The 23,005-nt window shown below is 38.3% G+C and overlaps 1 protein-coding gene across 1 annotated transcript in view; it reads left to right on the top strand.

Moving 5' to 3' along the window:
* ANKAR (ankyrin and armadillo repeat containing) overlaps positions 1–23,005 on the top strand; it is a 73,751-nt gene that overhangs the window by 3,974 nt on the left and 46,772 nt on the right. Inside the window, exons 2-8 of the mRNA XM_007464978.1 lie at positions 3,495–3,937; positions 5,474–5,637; positions 6,282–6,385; positions 11,417–11,597; positions 12,733–12,952; positions 18,566–18,767; positions 21,531–21,739. Of these exons, the coding sequence (XP_007465040.1) occupies positions 3,495–3,937; positions 5,474–5,637; positions 6,282–6,385; positions 11,417–11,597; positions 12,733–12,952; positions 18,566–18,767; positions 21,531–21,739 (1,523 nt within the window). The remainder of the gene's footprint in view (positions 1–3,494; positions 3,938–5,473; positions 5,638–6,281; positions 6,386–11,416; positions 11,598–12,732; positions 12,953–18,565; positions 18,768–21,530; positions 21,740–23,005) is intronic.

Raw genomic sequence — 23,005 nt, 5'->3', positions numbered from 1 at the left:
GCAGGAATAGGTACAGGTTCCCCGTCATGCACCACATCTGGAGCATCACTATGAAATCCTGCAGGGCCAAGCATCAGATTCCGGGAAAGGGACCTGGACTCTTAGAAGGTGGGGCTTTTATGCTGCATGCTTAAGGATATACAGGGTCAGACACCAGCATACAAGTGCAAAGTGTATTAGCCTAGGTTACCCCCCAAATTAGGGCCTGAAATGAGGGCTTAAGTCAGAGTAGTTTATGTGAAATGACTCCAAGGAACAGGAGTGAGGGACAGGAAAAGTGAATAGAAAAGGAGTCATCAATCCAAGGATAATGCTGTTGAGCTTTCATCACTTGAATAATTAGGGACGGTTTTGCTGGGACACTCTGGGGAGTCACATAGACTACGCTTCAGGATTGTCAGCCCGAGGGATGGAAGAGGAGAGCATGTTTTCCCTGACTTCTCTCCTTCGTTAGTCAAAGGTTCCATGAGAGTTAACTCCCTCATGCAGATTTGTTCATCCGTCAGAATGGTGGAATGGGTTCCATCATGAGTCCAACACAGCAGTGGCAGAGAAACCCCAGGGCAATAGTAAGGGCCACGTGGTGCAGTCAGGTTACATCTGTGTGGAGCTGGTCCATGCAATGGCAGCTAGAGTGAAAAATACTGTCTGGGAGGAAGTGAGGTAGGGAACAAAAGGTGTCTGATATAGAGTATGACTTATGGAAATTTGGCTCTAACCCTGTGCTCTCAGCTTAGTCCTCATAGTTTCCGCTGTATGGTGGCAAGACAGTGGTGAGACTTGCTCTTTCATCTTGCACGGTTGGGGAAACAGCACCTCCTCTCTTCGAGACTGGGTTCAAACCTTACAACTGACCGTGTGATTGCCTTAAACACTGTGCTACAGTGAATTTCCGAGGAACTCTGCGGGAGGCCAACTATTTTTTTGGGAGGGAAGACTGGTGGGAATCACTGAGGCCAAGTTAAACTTCACCTCTTTAATACCTTTGCACCGTATAAAACCACCAGCAAACACCACCTTTAAAAAATGGTAGCAACAGCAGTGGAGAATAGAGCACTCCAAAAATCTGGTCATATTATCCAGTTTGCTGAGAAGGGATACTCATTAGGGCAGGTCCCTTGATCTGATGACCTTATTTAAAACCAAAAGCTGGTGAACTGAAATGGTTATTTTTTTATGCCTCTGCTCGTTCCTTGTCCTTTATCTGGAATGCCCTTCTCTCTCACCCCACTCTTCTGCATTCTTCCCCAGGTTATTGCTACTCATTTTTCGAGACCTGATTCAGACACAGCCTCCTCTATTCTGTACACATTGTACCATTTTGTCTTGAAACTATTGGTTTCCGCTCTGTCTTCCTTAATAGATTTTCTGTGCTTGAGAGCTTGAGAGCACAGAAGAGTATGCCTTTTTTGTCTTTAAATTCTCATCACATCTACAGTGCTTGGCACGTAGTAAATTTCAGTACATGTAGAAATTAAATGGTTAACAGAGTGTAAGAGAAAAGGAATTGAAGGAAACTCTCGGGTTTTTAGTTTGAGGAACTGATAGATAAATAGTGCTTTTAACTGTGATAGGGAATGAAAGAAAAGCAGATTTGGGGCAGAGGAAAGGTGGAATTTGTTCGGGAGTGCCTCTAGGACATTCAAGTAAAGATATGTATTAGGCATAAAGAAAGAATCTGGAGTTAGGAGCAAAACCAGGGCAGGAGAGAATATTAAAAAATTAGCATAGAGGTTAAAACGACGGAATCTTGTATTTCTCCCCTTCCCCGCCCCCCCGCCTTCCAAATTTAGTTATATCCAATTTTTAGTTAAGTCCTCTCTTGTTTTTTTACTTCATAATGACTTTGTACATATCTTCCCAGCTGGTTTGCCATAACATGCTATGATCACATTTCCTTTCATTAATAACTTCTAATTTTTTGTGACATGAACAATTGTGCATTCTTTCAGAAATTCGCTTAGTTTTCCACTGTACATGTCAATTCAGCCCCAAACTTTTGAACAGAAATATCGAGCTCCTCTCAGTGAAGTGAAATATCAGGTGGTGCAGCAGTTCCATTTTCTCCTTAGAGATGTCTCTCTCCACACTTTCACCCTCGTACTCCCGTCTGAGCCGGTCAATTATTTTCTCTAGGCACTTTACTGCTCTTCAAAATCCATCCTCCCATTCTCCATCCTTCCTCCGCCCCTACTCCGCCTCCCTCCCCCTGCCAGTCTCGGTCTTTCACCTGAGAGGCCTTCCTCACCAGTCTGGTGATCCTTGCTGTTTGTTCCATCCTGGTTGAGGGGTGAGGCAGGAGGCTGCTTGCTGACTAGTACACCACACTGTAGAGTGATTAGGAGGAAACCTTGCTGTTCCATTGGGAGACTTTCCCCAAATGCCGTATTTGTAGGTCTCTTCTCTTTGATTGGTCTGTTTCCTCCTATATCCTGCTTGGAGGGGGCAATGAGTCTGGCGCCAGAGGAGGGGAATGGTCTGTGGAGCTCCCCATTCCCTTCTAGATTTTCAGCCTTTCTGCCCTTCTGGGGTGAGAATTGACTTGCTGCATTTTCGCTCCCATCCACTCAAGCCACAAAGTTTTAGAGGAATCAACAGTGCTCTAGCTTGTGTTTAGATCTATTTTAACTATCAGAAACGCTTAATTTCTTTTTAATGTCAATAATTTATCTTACTAACTCTTTTACAAAAGGGAGATGAATCATAGTGGCCATCTTAAAAATCCAAGAGTATTCTGGCTTTTTTAATATGTAGATTTGAGGAAGAAAAAAAGGAAAAAGAAAGGGGGGAGGCACATTGATGAATTATTTACACTTTAAGGCACGTATGTTACAAACAAACTCCACATTTTCTATGAAGTCTTATTTTACGGTTCTAAGCCGTTTTCTCAAGCTTTGATTAAGATTGTAAATATCTTAAAAAAGACAATTTGACAACAAGAAACAATTTAATTTCATCATAAATGGGAAGAAAATGTAATATAAAAATTGTCATTCATAATATAGAGTAAAATCAAGTTTCAATTCTTGTTTCATCATGATTAGTTGGTAGGAAAGTTATTTATTGTATATGTTTAGCTCCTGTTATCATCAAAAAGAAGAAATATGTAATATAGGACCTGAAAAAGCAAATATACTTTATGCCCAAGTGAGAAGCTGATTCTCTGCTTAAAGGAAGATCACATTTCTTCTTGTTCTTCCATATTTTCTTTGATTAAAGATGGGACTTATGTTATTATGTTTTCATGGTGTTGTATTTCTCCAAAGAGAATGAAAATCAATTCTTTTTAATTCCACAAGCTTCCATCTTTCTTTACTCTGCTTAGTTACCACGTGTCTATCTGCTTTTATTCTTTGACAATTTTACTGGCATTTCATTGTCCCTTTGCTGTCATTTCGGTAGAATTTCAAGATGAAACCCTGTCTTCAATCTACTCTGTTTATCCAGAGACCAAGTAAGAAATTTTCACAATCTAAAATCTTTCTTTTTTACTGTGAAGGTTTGATAGATATTACAAAGGATCCAGACTTTGATGGCATCTATGATGAAGACATGAATGAAGATCCAACATATAATCCCAATAGCCCTGAAGAAAAAGCTATATTTATGAAATATGCTGAAAATATTCTACTAAAGTTGACATTCAGTACCACACAAGTTCAACAGTGTGAAAATGTTTTTATATTTGAAACAGCCTATTGGCTTACTAATGCTGTAAGATATAATCAGGATTATCTTGACATTTGTACCTACCAGAGATTACAGCAAAGGTTATATCTTCAAAAAAAGATTATTCAAAAACACTTTGAGAAGAAAAAAGAAGTCAGGAAAGGGATAGGATACCTAAAATTAATATGTTTTTTGACTCCATTTCTACTGAGTTTAAAAAAGAAGATGAAAGTTCCATATTTAAGTAGTCTGCTTCAGCCTTTTTCAGGTAAGAGCATCACCAAAAATTATATATAAAATGTAGATATATATTGAACTTATACGTAAAATCAATTTTGTTTATAGTATGTGGGTCCAAGCATGTAACCAAGCTGTAGCCTGTTAAAAATAAAAAGCAAAATGTAATGTCTCCAAAGTAATTTAAAATACTTGGTATATTCACACAGTACATGGTATATATTTATATCAATTATAAGGACTGTTGAAAGACTTAAAATGAGTTCTGAGAAAATAGGGAAATATGCTATGTTCATGATGGGACAACACTATATCTCATTCAAATTATAAGTTCAGTGCACTTCTACTCAACATCCCTATTGTGTTTTTCATGAAAGTTTAGAAATTGACTCTGGGATAAATATGGAGCAGTAAAAGATCATGAATGCTCTTACATTTCTGAAAAAAAGATGAAAACATATAAAAACTTTAGTAATATATTGGTGTTATAACAAAGAAATAGACAAATGTAGGAGAATAGAGAGCTAAAATAGGACCATGTTTACATGGAATTTGACAGGAATGCAGAGCAGACTATTCTTCCCACCCAGATTAGCACACAATTTGTGTATTTTCACTGGTGCTCAAATTTGTAGGCTTATTATAGTGGGCTTTCTATTCAGATGGCAAATTTTCAGTAGAAATTTTGCAAGTCACTTAATGAAAATTTGTATCATGAGAATTATGATAGTGAAGATTATAATCCATATCTGTAAACTATTTAAAAATGGACTCATGACAGCTTGTCCAGGATGGGGGTGGGGAGAATGTCATGTGTATGGAACTAATATGCTTAAAGAGGATGTTAGCTATATCTGTAATGTCTTATTACTTAAATTATTGGAAACAAACACGCTAAATATTAATAATTAATTTCCAGGTGGTGAGATTAAGGTGTTATATTTTTCTTTGTACTTTTCTAGACCTCTTACATTTCTCAATATACATTATATACCTTATATTGATGAAACTATATTCTGCTAACAAGTCAAAATATTGAATAAACCTAATCCTTGCCAGGATTTTAGAAAATTATTTTTCAAAGTAAATTTTATATGTGTAGCTTCATTACTTTCCAGAAAAATGGGCTGATTATTTTTGTCATGTGAGAGAGACCCACCTTTTTCTTTATAGTATCTCTCTTTTCCTTAACTAGCTCAGGTAACTTTTGTTTATTTAACTAAAGGTTCTACACGGCACAGAGTTTCAAATCTTTTCTGATAATTGGGGGTAAATTATTAGTCTTGAGCTCATATATTGTAATCAATAAGTAAAATAATGTTTTGATTATTCTTTTGAAACGTCTGTACAATGAAGCTACAAAAAAAGACCAAAATGTATGATATAAATATATTTTAATATTTAAAGTATACATTAAGAGCATGAATAAATAGAATTTAATTGCCAAGATTTCCATTTCACATAGAATTTTTTCACTTTATGAGAAAAAGAATTTAGACCTCAAAAATATGATTGCCTATATGCTGTTATTCAATTTTTAAACAAAAATTTGTTTTCATTTTTGGAGATGACAAGGTCAAGACAGAGCGAGAATTGCCTCCATTTATTTATGGACGAGATTTTAAATGCCAGAATTTTCACTACAAAGAGGATCAGTATTTTCATGTTCATGGAGGAATTGAATTTGATATCAGCACTCCTTCAATTGAGAATGCTTTGGAAGATTTTAAGGTTTAAATTATTATTGTTCCTGAAATGGTTTGTCATTTCACAACTCTTTTATCCTGTTCTCCAACCAGAAAGATTCTCTGTTGGTACAAGCACTAGGCAGCTCTCCAAATGATTATCTTCACAACTCACTAATTTCTTCAAACATTACATAACATATATGAATTAAGTGCAAGTATATCTAAGGTCTTGTGTTAGATGTCAGAGATAAAATGATAACTAAGCTAGGCACAACTATCATCCTTGCAGAATTTACAGACTTCTAATGGACCACATTTGCCCTAGAATAGTTAACCGAAGAATACAGTAGAAATCCCTGAACATTAGCTACGTATTCTTCCATTTTTCTCAAAGATTAGTGTTAGAACAGAGATCCTCTAGAGTTTGAGAGCAAAATTCATCTGGAAAACATAATACATTTCAATTGTCATTGTTTTTCTACCTTCTCCATATTATATTCTTTTTAAAAAATTTTCCTCTCTAATCCAAATTAAGGATTGGATATATTCAGTTATTACCAGGGTCACTTGGGATTTTTTATTAAAAATTTGTCCTTTACAGGTATAAAATTTCATCTAAAATAAGTCTTAACAATTGTTTAGATTTGTTTAAAGATTTTTTTTTTAGTAACATATCTTGTATTTTAGAACAATTTAGAAAAAATACGGGATTGTGCTGCTAATACGTTTGCAGAAGATTCAGGATACAAAGAATATTACTCAATACCAATCATGAAATTAAATGGAAAAAGGTAAGGAACTTTTAGTAATTATTCACAGTAACACAACTTGTTGAAAGCAGAAAACTGGAAAGTGTCAAAATGCAAAGACTAACTTAAAACCTCAGGATGGAGATCCTAGAACAATAATAACCCCCGTGAATGACTACGGACTCTACAAAGTATTAAATGTTATATTTATTACTTCATACACCTTGATACGTTCTGTTTAATAATCCTTAGACATTGTAATTTGTTCTTACAGTGAACACAGTGGTTAAATGGGGATAGAGGTGGGGCTCAAATCCTATGGGCCCACTGAAAAGCAATGGACTCAGCATACACCCTTTTGTTTCCATGAGGAATATGATTTTAAATCCTCTTCCTCTGCTGGGTCTTGTTAAGCCTGTCATCTCTTAGAGTACCATGTTTCTCTCAGTATTTTTAGGCTCTTTTATGTATGTTCTTGGATTTTCACAGCTTGGAAACTGAAATTTGTAAATAAGGGAAATAGAATGCAGAGGAAACATTTGAGTTGGAGGTAGAGACGAGATTTTAAAGCATATTGGAGTTTGTTTTGTTTTTCTTAAAGTCATGGAAGTAGTTGAGAGGCTAGGCCCATGTCAGGAACTCTGGAGAATAGAAACCTTTAAGCGGGGTGGGGAGTAGCAGAGGAGAGAGCAAAAGAGACTGAGAAGGAATGATAGAGGTAGAGGAGAAACGAGAAAGTATGATAGCATGGAAGCCAAATGGGGAGAAGTTTTAAAATATGGTAATAGTTAAAAGCGTCAAGCTCAAGAGAGAAAAAGGCCAAGTTGATTTAAGACTGAAGAAAGCCCTCTAAATTTGACAATGACTTGATAAGAGAAGATGTGGTTGTAGAAGGCTATGTGTAATAAGTTGAAGGATAAAGTCGGGGAGTTCATGGGATGTGAAGAAGTAAAGGCAAAGATTATAAATTTCTTTCAAGATGCATGGCAGTGAGGAAAATAAGGAATAAGGCAGAGGGAGAAGCAGATAAAAGATGAAAGGTGGATCTTTCCACAGAATACTGCCTGGATGCACACAAGGTACTAGAGCTAAAGTCGAAGACCATGTGGCTAACAGCCTCCATGATTCTGAAGGGAACTAAGAAGTAGATCTCACTCCTCTGGAATGGACAGTTGGTGTGCATCTCCCTGGAGGAGGAATCTCTGAGGGACCTAGCACCTGTAGACATACTCCATGTACAATTCTTGCCAAGCTGGAGGCTCTTCTAAACAAAGGTTTATTCTCCCAGGTTCTAGTGTCTAGTGGGACATGAATGATCCTGGAAATGCAGGGAAAGGGCTGGACATATGGGTGAAGGAGTAGCAAGAGCTATTTGGTTGATGAGCTCTAAACCAGTGACTGCTGCCAGGAAGATTCATTTGGGTACAGAGCCTAAATGTCTTTTATCCTTGGAGCTCATACTTACCATACTTCCCATTTTTCAGCTCTCACCTCTTCAGTCTCCTAGAGTAGCGGCCCCCAACCTTTCTGGCACCAAGGACTGGTTTTGTGGAAGACAATTTTTCCATGGACAGAGGGGCGGAGGATGGTTCAGGCAGTAATGGGAAAGAGCTGGAATGAAGGCTGTGCTTGATGAGAGGTTGTTGTGGGTGAAGGAGTATGGTTGCTGTAAGCACCCTGCCATTGCACCCTAAGGGATCCAGTCATATCACTGCAGTGGGATCTCATAGTGGAATTGTTTCTCTAGTTTCTGATGAATGCACAGCATTTGGTTATCAGTATTGGCGAATTGTAGATGGATGGATTTGAATTTTCAGACTTTCAAAACCAGCATAAGCTTGTTTCCCAGACCCAGCCAGCATGGAGTAAAAGTGAAAACCACCAGAGGAGTAGTAGTATTTTCCTGGCTCCTGAGCCAATTACCAGTGAACCTTCACTTCCCTATAAAATCTACCCCCACAGAATTATTTCTAGAAAGCTTGTATGCCCGTGGCTCAGTACTCTCAGCTACTATGACATATTTTCGGTCTCTTCCTTTCCTGCCTGGGCTCCCTGTAATGATCCACTGCTGGAACTCCAGATCCCAACAGCCCCAAGAAGGCAACTCGATACTGATGTCACTGTTGTCTCTGACACTGCTGCTCCTGGTTACAGAGCTGGCATCACCCCTGGGCTGACTCCTCCTGATGTCTGGTAGATAGCACACATCAAATGTGAGATGTGTTGAAGCCAATTCAATGACATAAAGATAATTTCTTTCCCAATTTTATTGGTTTCAAACAAGTGCTGCCTTGAGCCCCTAACAATTTGGTGCAAAAACAGCTCTTTTAGTCATTTTGCTTACAGTTGTTTCTTTCTATGTAGGGATCTTCTTTCTGTGTTGGTCCTGGACCAGAGAATAATCTGAATGATTGAAAACATACCATCTCAAAATCTCCCCTCTTCTTTGCTTTTAGGGGCATTGTTATTGGGCTGAGCTCATGTATCATGATGTTCTCTTTCCTCAGAATGATTTACTTCCTAAGAGACTCCCAGTCCCTAATGAAAATAGGATCATTTCCACTGGCCTTCCTGCCCTGCTTGGAAACATCTAAGTCCTAGTTTCATTTTTGGCTCAGGTTGTATTCTTCCACCATACCAACCTCAAAAAATAGGAGCCACAGTCAGATACCCAGGATTTGGCAGTCCATGAAAGCAGAAGAACTCATGAATTATTAAGATGACAATGATCGGAGCAAATAGATGAGTCGATACTGATACTAAAATGTCCTACTTGGGGGAGAGCATACCAGCAGCATGTTGCTGTTGTGGATGTTGGGAGGCAGGTCAGAAAATGACGTGACAGTGGCGTAGAGGGTCCTACTGCAGTCCCTAAGCTGATTGCAGATGCCCAGGCAGAAGACTATGGAGGGAGTTGTTTAATAGTGAGGCTCTGCTAAAGCCCCTGCTGATGCCTACACTTAAAGTTTTCAGTAAGAACAGTGGTGTGTCACTATGCAGTACTTGGATGAGGGCTCACTCACAGTGCTGGCCATCTGGGCTTTCTGTGCTTCCAGTAATCATCTCTGTGTGGGCCAGTGTTGGCCTAATGCACAGGTTGTGTATCCAACTTTGCAGGGGTTGGGGGGGTCACAAAATTCTGAGGTCAGAGACTTTTTCAGGATACGGTGATCTTCACCACTGGATGCTTCTCCAGTTTCTAGGGTAGGACAGCTCCGTGCTGGTTTTGGATGTTTGATTGGTATTGGATGATTAGACCAACTTTCTAAAAGAAATCATCCTACCCTCCCTTGGTATTTGTTAAATTCATAAGTTTGTTTCATCGCCTGGGCAGTGATCTGAGAGTACATCACTGAGCACCAGGGCTCCAAATGTAGTCAGCAGCTTCTGATTCCATAGCAATTTCCCACAGCCAGAGCCAGCTCCCTAGAGAAGTACATGGAAAGACAGAAGTTTCTGACACTGGGATTCTTTTGGAGCAAGATGATGTAGAGCTGGGCCAGCCAAAGACCAAAGGACATCCTTAGTGTAATCTCTCATGCCTAGATCTATGGACACAGTCTTATGGGACTTGGGGTATCTATATGTGGTGTCCACTCTTATCAGTGTGTATAATACCAAGGAAAAGTGAGCCGTTTTCTTCCAGAAATTTAGTTTAGTCATCCAGTGCAAATCAAGTATCCAGGTCTGATCCATATAGCTCCTTAAGGCCCATTAGCCTATCACCACTATGATCTGAAAGCCTTCAAATCTGGGTAGGGTTCAGAATACCTGCTCCTCAATTTCGGAGGCTGGAGTCTAGTAAGTTAGGCAAGTTCCCAATGATAAAGGTGGACAAAGTGACAAGTCCACCACCTGGCCTGGCACTATACCTGAGAGGTGTGGGTAAAGAAGCCTTTAGTTTATATTCTCGTAGTCTGGTTTCCTTTGGGGGAAGAAGATGGTGGATATGAAGAATGACAGCCTCAAATAAATGCTAACAGGTCCTCAAATATGTCTCCATCTATGCAGAGGTCTATTATATTCAGAAAATGGGGATTGAAGTAAAGGTCAAAGAAGAGAAGGTATTAGCCCCTGATCGGTTCATAATAGAGTGTTTTCCTAAGATCTTCCTTTAACTGATCCATGGGGCCCCGTTATTCCACCTCAGCCTCTGGGCAAGGAGTTTCCTTAGTGTAGAGAGTCACCGACTCACTTTCCTGGAAATTAGCACAATGGAAAAAACTTATCAGCATCCTTAGAACTAATAGTCCCTGAGCAGCAAAGTGAAGAGCCATGGGAGGGGGTTACCACTGTCAAGAATACTGTTTTTACAGCAATCAGTAGTTGCCTTTAGAGGAGAAACCCAGGTAACATTAAGAGGTTTCCCACTGGCAGAGGTGGGGACAGCAGCTGAGACACTCACCACTGAAATCTGGCAATGGGGAAAGGTAACTCGTGGCAGAAGTGGAGGAAGGCCACCATTTTCTTTTACCTGTGATGATAAGCAACCCCAGGGAACAGAGCCACTCAAGATATTGTCATTTTTTTCATTCCAGAGTGAGAGGGGACTGGGCCTATTGCCTACCTATGATTCAAGGACCTGGTGGGTTGGGGTTTCTCTAGCCCACTGTCCAGTGAGTAAAAGTCAAGCAGCCATTACCCAAAGCATCATTCCAAATCAGACTCATGGTACACTCTTGAGAAAGCAAATGTAGATATAACTAGATTAAAGGAATTAAAAAGTAAATTTGTAAGGAGATTAAGCAGATGGTTAGAAGGTAAACCTAGAAATCTTTCAACCAGAGTTAGGACTTTCGGTGACTTTTAGGCAGTGCCCCTAGTCAGTGGTATAGGAAAGACAGAGTCAATTAAAAAGGTCAGTATGGAGAAGATACTTGTTATAAAAGACCTGATTAATAACAGTTGATAACCATGTCATTAAAATACAATCAAGTACATTTTAAACTATATTTTGTATTTGTTATAGAAAATTGTAATTGTTATAGAAAACGTTTTGCCAGCATAGAAAAAAAGTAACAAATAACTTCCAAGTCAGAAAGACTTAAATTGTTTTCTTTATTTTTTTAATAGCTACTATGTGATCAGTTTTGAACTTGAAACTTTCTATCAGCAACTATATAAGACACAGTGGTGGGGAGCCATAAATGAAATAGTGAACAATCTGAGACTGAAAAGACTTCCACTGACAGATGCTCAGTTACATGAACAATTTAAGAAAAAATTTGGTTTCAAAAAAGCTATGAAATGCAAGGTATTTCAGTGATTACCACATAATTTAGTGTAAGAAATTATCAATAAGTAGATGTCTCAAATTTTTATCATAGGGATAAATAATAGGTTAAATAAAGTCTTCAATATGCAATTAAGATTCCACATTTTAGCAGCTGAAAAGCTTTACAATTCTGGATTACAAACTTCTGGCTAGGTTACAAAACAACCTGTTTATGAATGGAATTGTGATTAACATTAATAACAGCTAAATATCTATTGAGTGTTTATTTTGTATGCCAGGCATACAAATACTATAAATTCTTAGAACAAATTCTTTCAAGACACTGGTACTATTGTTATCAATCCTATTTTACAAATGAGAAATTTGACATGCAGCGAATTAAGGATCTTTCCCAAATCACACAGCTAGTAAATTGCAGAGGCAGGCTTCAGTCGTGGGGACTAAATCTAAGGAGCAAACCTGGCATCCTGAATCAAACCTCTGTATCTGCTTCAATATGCCTTGACTGACAGCTTTTGGAACTGATAAATTAAGTGGTGAGCTCACCAGTTTCAAAGGATACATTGGCATTTACTTACCATTTATTTGTTTTAATGTCCACAAATTTTAAGCTTTGATAAACTATTAGTTTAATTTTAAAATATTATTGCAAAGCAATTATATGCCAATAAAGATGTTAAAAAAAATTGAGTAGTCAGAACATCTAAAAGAAAGTGTAACATTTTCACCTCTCTACTTTGAGACATAGAGCAAAGAAGACAAACTATTCCTATAGCTATATATTTCAAGTCTCTAGACGTCTAAATTAGATTGTTCTTAAATCAGAGAAGGAATTCGATGTCCATTTGCTTTTTAAATATTTCAGAAAGATATTTGTTTCCTTGCTTTAATTGTCTCCAGAGAAGAAAGATCTACAACTTTTCCCTTAAAAAGAGGATGGGAAGAAAAAAAAACTTCCCCAAAATATTTTTTAAAGTTCTCAATGTTTCTTTATAGCTCTAACAACTTCCTTGCCCACAGATCTTGTGAAAATTCTACTGTAATTGCGCACCAATCGTGATTATATTAATATATTTCATTGTACTTTTCTTCCTTTAACTAAACTTTAGATGTATTTTGAAAAAACTAATTCTGGCCTTCCTAATAATTTTAGAGTATCCCATTTGGTATGAAGTCTGCTGCTGAAAGAGGATTATCTGCTGTTTTCCATACATTTAGCCGTAAAACTTCAAGTTCGACGATCAATGTTTCAGATGAGGCAGGTTATGCTATTTTCCATCAAGCTGCTCTACACAACAGAGTTCCAATCATATGTCAACTGTGCAATGCCAACTTCAATGTCAACCAGAGATGCTTTATTATACTTAGCCAAGGTACCATAAAGTTTTTAAATCTTAAAATGTTTTTCTTTTACTTATCCCTATTCAGCATTAAGAATGCATGTTGATTTTAGCACAAGGTTAAAATTTAGTATTGGAACCTAGAGCAGAGTTGAGGTTTTTGTTTCACTTATCTCAGAGAGGCTCCTTTTAGTTTTCTAAGTATCACTTGTTGCTCCCTTATGTATTAAATATTATTTGTTTATTGTGTTTCCCTCATTTGAATATAAGCTCCATGAAGGACAAGGATTTGGTTTAGTTTGTTTACCATGGTATCCTAGTGCCCAGAAGAAAACCTGGCATTGGTAGGTGCTTGAGAAATATTTGCTGAATGAATGGCATGATGGATGAACTCAGGGTAGCCTTTGATAATCACTGACATAATTAATATACAGTGATGTACTGTAGAAATCCTGAGAAAAGGGAGATAAATAGACATCCCAGCAGAACATCCATTTCTTATCTTAGGCTCTTAACCAGGTAATAGTTTCTTCATACTACATAAACTTATATTTAATAACAAAAAATTCCTCTATAATCATAATTTTAGGATTAATGACCCCTTTAAGGCTAACCTGGTTTAAACTTTAAAAAGCAAATTTTCTTGATTATTATTGTAGATATACATACATATTTATATGTTCATTGGAATAAATTTAACCAGTATAAAAATAATAAAATTGAAAATAAAGTGGCAGCCCTCCACAACTGAAGAGGGAAATAAAATGTTGGGAATAGCTGATGCAATAACATTGGCAATAAGAAATGTCAATTTTATATTTTAACTTGCTGCCTTAAGAGGCTGTGTTAAAGTTTCACACCAACACAAAATGTGCTGCTTTAATCCTATTGACTACTGATACATTTCATACTCTATCAGTATAATTAAAATGTTTTGGTATTAAGATGCTTCTGTTACTTAATTAAAATATTCAATACACAATGAACTTAGTTAAAATAGAGCAAAATTCAGTCAAAATGCAATGGGTGGCCTGTTATTTAAAGATGTGTTTTTGGTGTAAAAAAACCATTGGTAATTAAAGTTTCTCATTCATCCTGTGACTACATAGATTTCCATTTGCTAAGAACTGAGTAGAGTTTGAAGTACAGAAAATGTCTATGTGTTATTACTTAACCAACACAAAACTGCCCCCTGTGAGTTTTGGCCAGCCACAAGCGAGGCAGCGTTTCTGGGTCTGCTCTGATGCAGTGACAGACGCATGCCCACACCCGGATGACTTGGCCCAAAATTACACTCAGTCCTGCTGGATGTAATCCTGTCACCTGCATCTCAACATAGTCATTTTGTTCTCCTTCATGAGTCAGTGTTGACTAATTTAGGAAACCTTTTGCATGTTAATAATCATACTTCTATGTGTATTCCCTTTTAAAACAGAGTCATCAAAACTAGACATGAAAAAAGAAAGAAATGGTAAGACATAAGTAAAATACTTGGTGCATTTTTAAAAGTTTATATATTAAAACTTTTCTTGTAGTATATAATCTTCAAAATACTGTCACATGAGAGTAACACAAAATGATTTTTATATACATTTTGAAGTATACATTTTTTCTACCCATGATTATTTATTCATCTTTTTCTTAAGTTTTGGGGGATGGTTCTCTTTTTTTTAACCTTGGAATTTGCAAATTATCTCTACTTATTTTTGTAAAATCAGGCCCCAACGTGGGTTTTATGCCTAAAAAAAGAGCAGTTAATATTATTTAGATATGCTGCATCTAGTGACATTAACAATATGTGAGGTCTGAGGAATGAGTCATTCTTGCTAAGGTGAGAGACTTGACCTAAGTATTGTGTATGATGAAAACAGAAAAAAATTTAAAGGATACACCTTCTATATCTATATCTAAAAGGCTATACCTTCATACTCTATATAGGCTGATTCAAGGAGGGTTTATTTTTCAAGAAACCATTTACAAAGACCTGAATTTTGTAAGGGGAGGGCAATAGTTATGCAAACCAGCCACCTTCCATGGTGGAAGAACAGCTAACTTGGGATGACCAGAGAGGATAAGTATCCTGACCTCATCATCCTCCTTCTCCAGTCTCCTGCCAGGGCTCCCCATTGGCAGTTACTGACAAGAAGCCAAAGGACAGGGGTTGCAAAATCTGCAGAGGCAGAGAGCAGGGAGGGTCTTAGAGGGAGGTGAGTGGGCCTGGAGGGGGAAAAGAAAGCTTATCTACAGCCCCACCTACCCTGTAGGAATTTGCAATTGAGTAACAATAGTATACCTCCTGCATTATTGCTCTGTTTTTCCCCCTTTTTTTTTTTTCTAAATATTACTTATGGCTACCTTGTATAATATTATTTATTTGTTTATTGTGGCTTCCTCAATTGAATATAAGGTCCATAAGGGCAAGGATTTGGTTTACTCTGCCATAGTATCCTAGTGCCCAGGAGAAAGCCTGGCATTAATAGGTAGTTGGGAATAGTTGCTGTGTGAACGCATGATGGATGAATGCAGGGTAGCATTTCATAATCACTGGCATTATTAATATACAGTGATGTACTATAGAAGTTCAGGGAAAATTCAGGGAAAAGAGAAAAATGGCTTTCAGGTCCCATTAGAGCATCTGTTCTTTAGACCAAGGTTCTTTCTCTACCCGAGAATAATTTCTTCAGACTACATAAACCCCTCCAGAACTTCCCTGATTTGAGCATGACTAGGACAGTGTTTCTCAGCCTCAACACTACTGATGTTCGGGCTTGTTAAGTCTTTGCTGTAGGGGCTATCCTATGCACTGTAAAATGTTTAGTAGCAGCCGTGGCCTCTACCCACTAAATGCCAGTAGCAACCCCTACCCCAGCTGTGACAACCAAAATATCATCAGACATTGCATATGTCAAGGGGAGACATTTCGTCCCACTATTATTGGATAAACTTTCAAGTATGTAGGAATCACACAGGTATCTTGTTAAATGCAAACTTATTCAGAGGGCTGGCTGAGAGCCGAGATCCTGCATTTCTATTAAACACACTTTAAAGGAGTAAGGGGGGGGGGGTGTAAGAATAGTATTCCTGCCCCTGGGTTGTGCTGAAATATTTTTTGAAGGAAGGTAGGGAAGAGAAGGAGAGGGTCAGTGGGGAGGTGAGCATTGTTTAAAACAAACAAACAACCAAACCAAACCGAACAAACAAACTTCAGTTCATTTTGATATGTTTCTCCTGCTGAGCTAATTGCGTTTCATTGATTGAAATGAACTAAAATGTTCTGTAGTCCTATGATTAGGTCTCAGTCTTTTGGGGAACTTGTGCTCCTGAACCACGAACTTCAACTTGCTTCTTAGTCCCTGCCTGCCCCTTAGGTGGATCAGGATGGCTGAAGGGGACTGTAACTGGGTACTTCCCTCCCCCAGGCAGGTTAGGCTCTGATAAAACCTCAGCAAGTGAGGCTCCTGAGGACCGACTGGCCTTGTTAAGGAAATTAGAATGCTTTGGTGTATTTCCAAATGGTTCCTTTCCCCCTTCCCCTGCTGGAAGCACAAGGGGGTATTTCTTCAATATTAACTGTGAGGACCTGGTCGAGCTCCTGGAGGTAAAACACTCTAGAGCATGGGGGCCTCTTATGACTGGGCCCCCTGGAGTTTCTGACTATCAGACTTGTCCACACTGAGCCACCAGCAATTTGTCAATTACACATCAGGTTTTCTGACCCTGCCACTGGTTCCTATAGAGGTTTCTGCTCTTGGATTTCTGCTCCAGTAAGTTGTGATTCTCTGTATCTGCCTATCTCTCTAGTTTTGGGAGCAGCATTTTTGCCCTGTGACCTCACTTCTCTAATGGATCTGAGAAGAGTTGTTCATTTTTCAGTTTGTTCAAGTTTTTACTTGCTTTTAGGATGGATTGGGGACTTTTAAGCTCCTTACATGCTAGACCAGAAACTGGAAGACTAAGCAGTAATTTTAAATAAATAGATTTGGGTCAGATGTTATAGATTATCAAAGGCTATGATATAGAGCTTAGACTACTAAGGCAGGCAGGAGGCCATTGGAATTTTCTGAGTTGGGAGAAAACAGTGCTTCACTGAGGAAATACCATTTTGGCTGATGAATAAATAAGACTTAGGTAGACCCCAGTCAGAGAAGTGTTGTTTGGGAGAAGGAAGCTTTCAGACAGCAGAAATAGCCCAGGGTGACTGGATAATTCATCATCCAAATCAGGGAGTTGGAAATTGGAAGGGCAGTATTAATAATTATGCTGAGGCAACAGGCATAGACCAGTACTATCCTGGACGGTCGGTCACCCTACATTTGAGGAGCTACAAGAAGGCCCAAATAAAGAGAACAAGGTGTGTATGTTGCCTTTCTTTCTTTCTTTCTTTCTTTCTTTCTTTCTTTTTCTTTCTTTCTTTCTTTCTTTCTTTCTTTCTTTCTTTCTTTCTTTCTTTCTTTCTTTCTTTCTTTCTTTCTTTCTTCCTTCCTTCCTTCCTTCCTTCCTTCCTTCCTTCCTTCCTTCCTTCCTTCTTTCCTTCCTTTTCCTTTTTGGAGGGGGGATGGTTCCGGTTAAGTTGGAGCCAGTGCATCCTTTTCCTGTACTAATGATCAGGTGGCCTCAAGAAGTCACTAAAGAGTTTTAAACAAGGAGGTAAAAAGATCAGATTTACATTTTGAAAAAGTGGATTGGGAAGGGCAAGAACAAGGTGGGGATATCAGTTTGGAGATGATTATGGCCTTAAGTAGGGTGGTGATGGCAGTAAAGATTACTCGAGATATTTAGACTTGGTGATGGGGACTGGTTATGAAGATGAAATGAGAGGAGTCTTTCAGGTTTCTGGTTTTTAGAACTGGCTGGATGATGATATCCTTCACTGAATTAGGGAGTGATGAAAGAGGATCAGGTTTGGAGGAAAAGATAGGAGTTCAATTTTGAATATGATAAGTTTGAAGTGGTGTGTGGAGATGCCTAGTGAGATGGTAGATCTGGAGCTTGGGGAAGAAATCAGACCTAGAGACATAATACTGGGGGCCATCAACTTATAGATCGTAAATGAAACCATTGAGAAGATAAAAAGTCCTAAGGCTCATTTAGATATCAGGACAATGAAAAGGTCCCAAAGGAGACTGCAAATAAGTATCCAGAGATGTTGGAGAAAAATAAGAGTGTCTCATATCACAAAAGCCAAGGGAAGAAACCTTTTTAAAACGGAAGAAGTGTTCAACTTGAGAAGTAAGATGAGACTTGAAAAACACCCACTGGATTTAGTGACATAGAAGCCTTTTATGAGCATATTTTTTTCAATTTTAAAGAACCTTATCTCCTACTACAAAACATTTGAATAAAATGGAAAATAATTTAAACAAGAAATAGTTTATTTTATGACTTTTATACATTGACTTAATTTTTCAAATATTTAATATTTTCAGTGTTATTTATTCTTCTTAACTTATAAAGAAGTATTTATTTTTAATGGTCAGGCATCCTGAGTTAAATAAAGAGGTATGGAGTTGCCTAAGTAAATCCTTCTAGTGATCTTCTTGGAGCTTTTATATCACAATACTAAGCTCTCTGGTCGGACATTAAAAAGGCATGTTTTTCAGAAATGTTAGCTCTTTGACCATTGAAGTAATTGTCCATCCATTCTAGGTCCAACACCTCTACACCTGGCAGCACAGGCTTGCTCATTGGAAACAACCACCTGTCTACTTTGTTTCAAAGCTGATTACACACTTTCTGAAAAAAGAGGCTGGATGCCAATTCACTTTGCTGCTTTCTATGACAATATCTGCATCATAATTGTTCTCTGTAGGAAGGATCCTAGTTTACTAGAAGCCGAGGCAACAGCTGAGTAAGTTATTAAGCATTTGTAAAAATATAAATTTCTGCTTTCATGGCTTGCCCCAAACACTGACACTAAAAGGACTGGTTGTTATGATTGATTTGAAAGGCTATGTTGGGCTTACTCTGCTGTCCTTTCTAGTCACTGTCTTCTCCTACCACTTATCTTTAGAATTTATAAAAATGGGAACTTCTATTAACCTATGCATATTTTCTGGAAGAATAAGGAGTAAGCCCTAGGAAGTTTTTCCTAACCTTTTCCCAAAGGTGTGGTTCTACAGATTAGTTTATCAGGTTAACTACTGATACTTAGTGTCCTGGAAGAAGCATGAGACAAAGGAGGAGAAAGTTGTCCTAAATTGGACCTTATACAGCCAGGAGGCAGCCTGAGGGCTCCAGACCAAGGTGGATAGACAGTGGACAGTCGGAGAAATATCTAGTGGTATCCAGAATAGATAGACATTAAAAAAAAGAAAAGAACTTTGCAATAGGGAAACATCCCAAACGGTGTTCTGTTTCACAATTTAACAACCTTTAGGGTGGAGGTAAACCTTCTCCTGAGGGTACATTCTTGGCTAGTAATCTAAATACCAGGTTATTATTTTGGTTTAGGCATAGTTTCAGATATTTTTGGGTCTTCAAATAACTTGTGGATTATTATTCAGTGTAGAAATAAATCCTCCCTATGTTGGGGTAGAGATGTGTGTGGAAAAGCTTTTGGGAAACCAGGGTCTCTGGCTAATAGATTGTCTGGCAAATGGATTCTGGAAAGAGCCGTGGAATGTGGAGACCTGAGTTCAGTTCCTAGTTCTATTTTGACAATGTGTCTTTGAGCAGAAGGGAGCTAAAAGACTGGGTGGATTGTAAAAGGTCAAACAATTGAAAATCAGAGGTAGAAGTAAGAAGCTATCTGTGAACTTAAGGAGGAAGCAAAGGATTCGTAGAGAAGACAATTACCAAGGTTGAGATCTCTGTGGAGCCAATGAGGAGTGTGACCAGGCTGGTGCGTATGAATGTGGAGCGCAAATGAAGGTATGACAAGGACCTGAGAGATCAGGACACAGATGGTAGTTAGCATGGGTGCTGAATAGAAGGAGGTATGTTGGCCAGGCAGCCAATACCTGAGCTAGGCTGGCGGAAGAGGACCCAGTTGGCAGGGGGCTGTGGCAGTGTGGAACTGGAAAGGGTCATAATGTAACTTGCTAACATATTTTTCAAGTGAGGAATATCAGAGTGATGGTGTTAGAAGTTGGAGTTATCTTTATTCCTACCACTGAGTAGGCGAAAGACAGGAACAGGAGGAGAACTCTCCTGTTAGAATAGAAAAGGGAGAAAATGAAGAGATGTTTACTCATAAAGGATGAGTTTCCCCCGGGCCCAGGAAAAATAGAAGCTTGGGGCCAGCTGGATATTGGTGAGCATTCAAGGACAGGCAGCAAGAGAAAGGGGCTTCATGAAGAGAAGAAGGCATGGGTAAAAGGATAAAAAATAAAAGTAATGTTTGAGACAATGTGATATGGTGAAAAAAGGCAGGGGAACTATGTATGAAGACTGTGCTAATAAACACCTTATTCATTCCTTACACCAAAACTGTCAGCTGATTTTTGTTACTTTCATAATTTTACCGACAAGAAAGTAACCCAAGTTGCTTAAGGTCACATTGCTAGTCAGTAGACCTGTTAGTTAAGATACAGTTGAAGTTGCCGGGACAAAGCTAGCCCCACATATCTGTAGTTTAAAAAAGATAAACGTAGTTCTTTTTCGTGAAGTCTGGGTTGGTGGTCGAGGGCTGGCATAATGGCTTGGCAATATGAGAGACCCAGACGTCCTCTTGTTGCTTCTTCACGTGTGGTTTCCATATCCTGGTACAAAATGGCAACTCCTGCTTTCATTATTATGCCTGCATTCTAACCATGAGAAGAAAGAGAGAGGAAAAATAATGGCACACTCCATTTCTCCTTAGGGAATTGCCCAGGTAACTTCTACTAACATCACACAGGCCAAACTCAGTCATGTGGCCATAGGAGGTAGGAAATGTAGAATTTGGCTGGACTACCATGTGCCCAACCAAAAACTCTTCACCATCTAAAAAGCAGATAGTGGGTTTTTGAGAAAAACTGTTAGTTTCTGCCACACTGAGGAAGCTGGGATTTGAGAAGTGGACATGAATTGTAAAGAATGGGTTAGCAACCGCATAGCACAGGGAGATCAGCTTGGTGCTTTGTGACCACCTAGAGGGGTGGAATAGGGAGGGTGGGAGGGAGACACAAAAGGGAGGAGAGATGGGGATATATGTAAATGTATAGCTGAGTCACTGTGCTGTAAAGCAGAAGCTAACACACCATTGTAAAGCACTTATACGTCAATAAACATGTTAAAAATAATAATAATTAAAAAAAGAAATGGGCTGGAGCACTACCTGAGCCTCAGTTTCATCATTTGTAAAACGGGCTGATAATACTTGCCTTGCTTTTTCCTTCACTCATAGAATTGTAGGGAGCCAATGAGATAGGCTAGTCTAAGAACTCTGTACATTATCAACTTCCAAACAAATTGTAATGCACGATAATCAAGTTGGGAGGGAGGGTAGGGGTAGCCAAGGCAAGGGGGGCAAATCTACTGACATGTGGAATATACAGAACAACACTATGTAAGGAAGAGAAGATGATGTATAAATCAGACTTCCTCCAACAGCCATTTGGATAGTTTTACAAGAAGTAAATTTGACACTATGTGTGTGCTCAATTATTATGACATATTCCTTGATTTTTAGGAATCAGTGTACTCCACTGTTACTTGCTGCCACTTCGGGAGCACTGGACACTATTCAGTACCTACTTTCTCTTGGAGCTAACTGGAGAAAAACAGATATTAAAGGAAATAATATAATTCATTTAGCAGTGCTAACCTTTCACACGGAGGTTCTCAAGCATGTAATAGAGTTAAATATTCCTGAACTCCCAGTTTGGAAAACTTTGGTAGGTGAGTACAGAACACATAATCTCTTTATAAATAAATGTTCTGATCATTATTCAGTTTAATTATTGGTACTTATTCTGAAATAAAACAAAGTAAAACATGCATCATATTTTGAGTTAAAATCAGAAATGCAAATAATACTGGACTATTTTTGTGTGTGTAACAGTAGTTTTATTTCTAAATTAAAGTAAAAGAATAATAACCTACACGATATTTCACACAATTTTTTTTATTTTCCAACTTTCTCCAAAAGTCCAGCCATCCTCGGCTCCATTAAAAAAAAAAAAAAAAAGAGGTAGGAAATAAAGTTTGAGTGGAAAATATAAGATTCCTTCCAATTCATTCCTCACATCCTAATTTTAGAGACAGATTCAGCAACATCTTTCCTCATATTTTGATAATGTTTTGTGAAAAATTCTATTTGAGGTTTTTTCCCCCAATTTATATTCAGTCTAGCCAGAAATATTATAAAGGTAAGCGTTACTGGCTAACTGAATGTACACATCTAATTTTACTCCCTCTCAAGACCCTACTAAAATTATGTAGAGATTAAATAGCAGCAAACAGCATTGAAGAGAAAACAGGAAAAAGCAATAAAATATTGAAAACAGACAGGCAAGTCTTAGGACCTAGTAGACCAGAGGAATCATTCCAAGCCAACTCTGGGAAAACTGAGAACATCTCAGATTCACACCATAAATCCCTAATAGGCTGGCTGGAGAACTGGCAGTGCCAGTCAGGAGTGCTCTCTGCAGAGGCTAACCAGGAAAGACCTAAAGATCTAAAGCGGGGATTCTCCCCAACTAACAGGAAACTGGGAATCTGACCCAAGAGAAAAGCAAAGGGAATTTCAAAGATGACAGCAAAGGGAAGTCCCAGAATGGAAATTGTGTACCCAGACCAAAAGGAAAATGTGGGAGGAATAACCAACAGGTACAAAGAAAACTAAGCAGATGAAATAAAATAAGGAAATTATTACCTCCAGGAAAAGCAAAAGTAAGGAGACACAAGGTAGTACACTGCAGTACTTAGCTGTGAATAATATCTGTATAGGCATTATAATGTAAGTGTTGAATTTTCATTTAACTAAAAACTATAAATGTAGGGAACGGGGGGAGCAGAGGAAGTGGCAGAGCACTGTTGAAAGAGCTAGTTTCCCATTTATCATGACATGAAGTCAATGATGTCTAAAATTGATATAGCCAAAGGTAACTGTGTATAAATATTTAGAAATGTGGAGATATGTAAATCACAGAAGGTATAGGGAAA

Source organism: Lipotes vexillifer, unplaced genomic scaffold (assembly GCF_000442215.2).
Source record: "Lipotes vexillifer unplaced genomic scaffold, Lipotes_vexillifer_v1.1 scaffold903, whole genome shotgun sequence".
Lineage (NCBI taxonomy): Eukaryota > Metazoa > Chordata > Mammalia > Artiodactyla > Lipotidae > Lipotes > Lipotes vexillifer.
The sequence above is the reverse complement of the archived record's forward strand: the minus strand, read 5'-3'. Positions and strand labels throughout refer to the sequence as shown.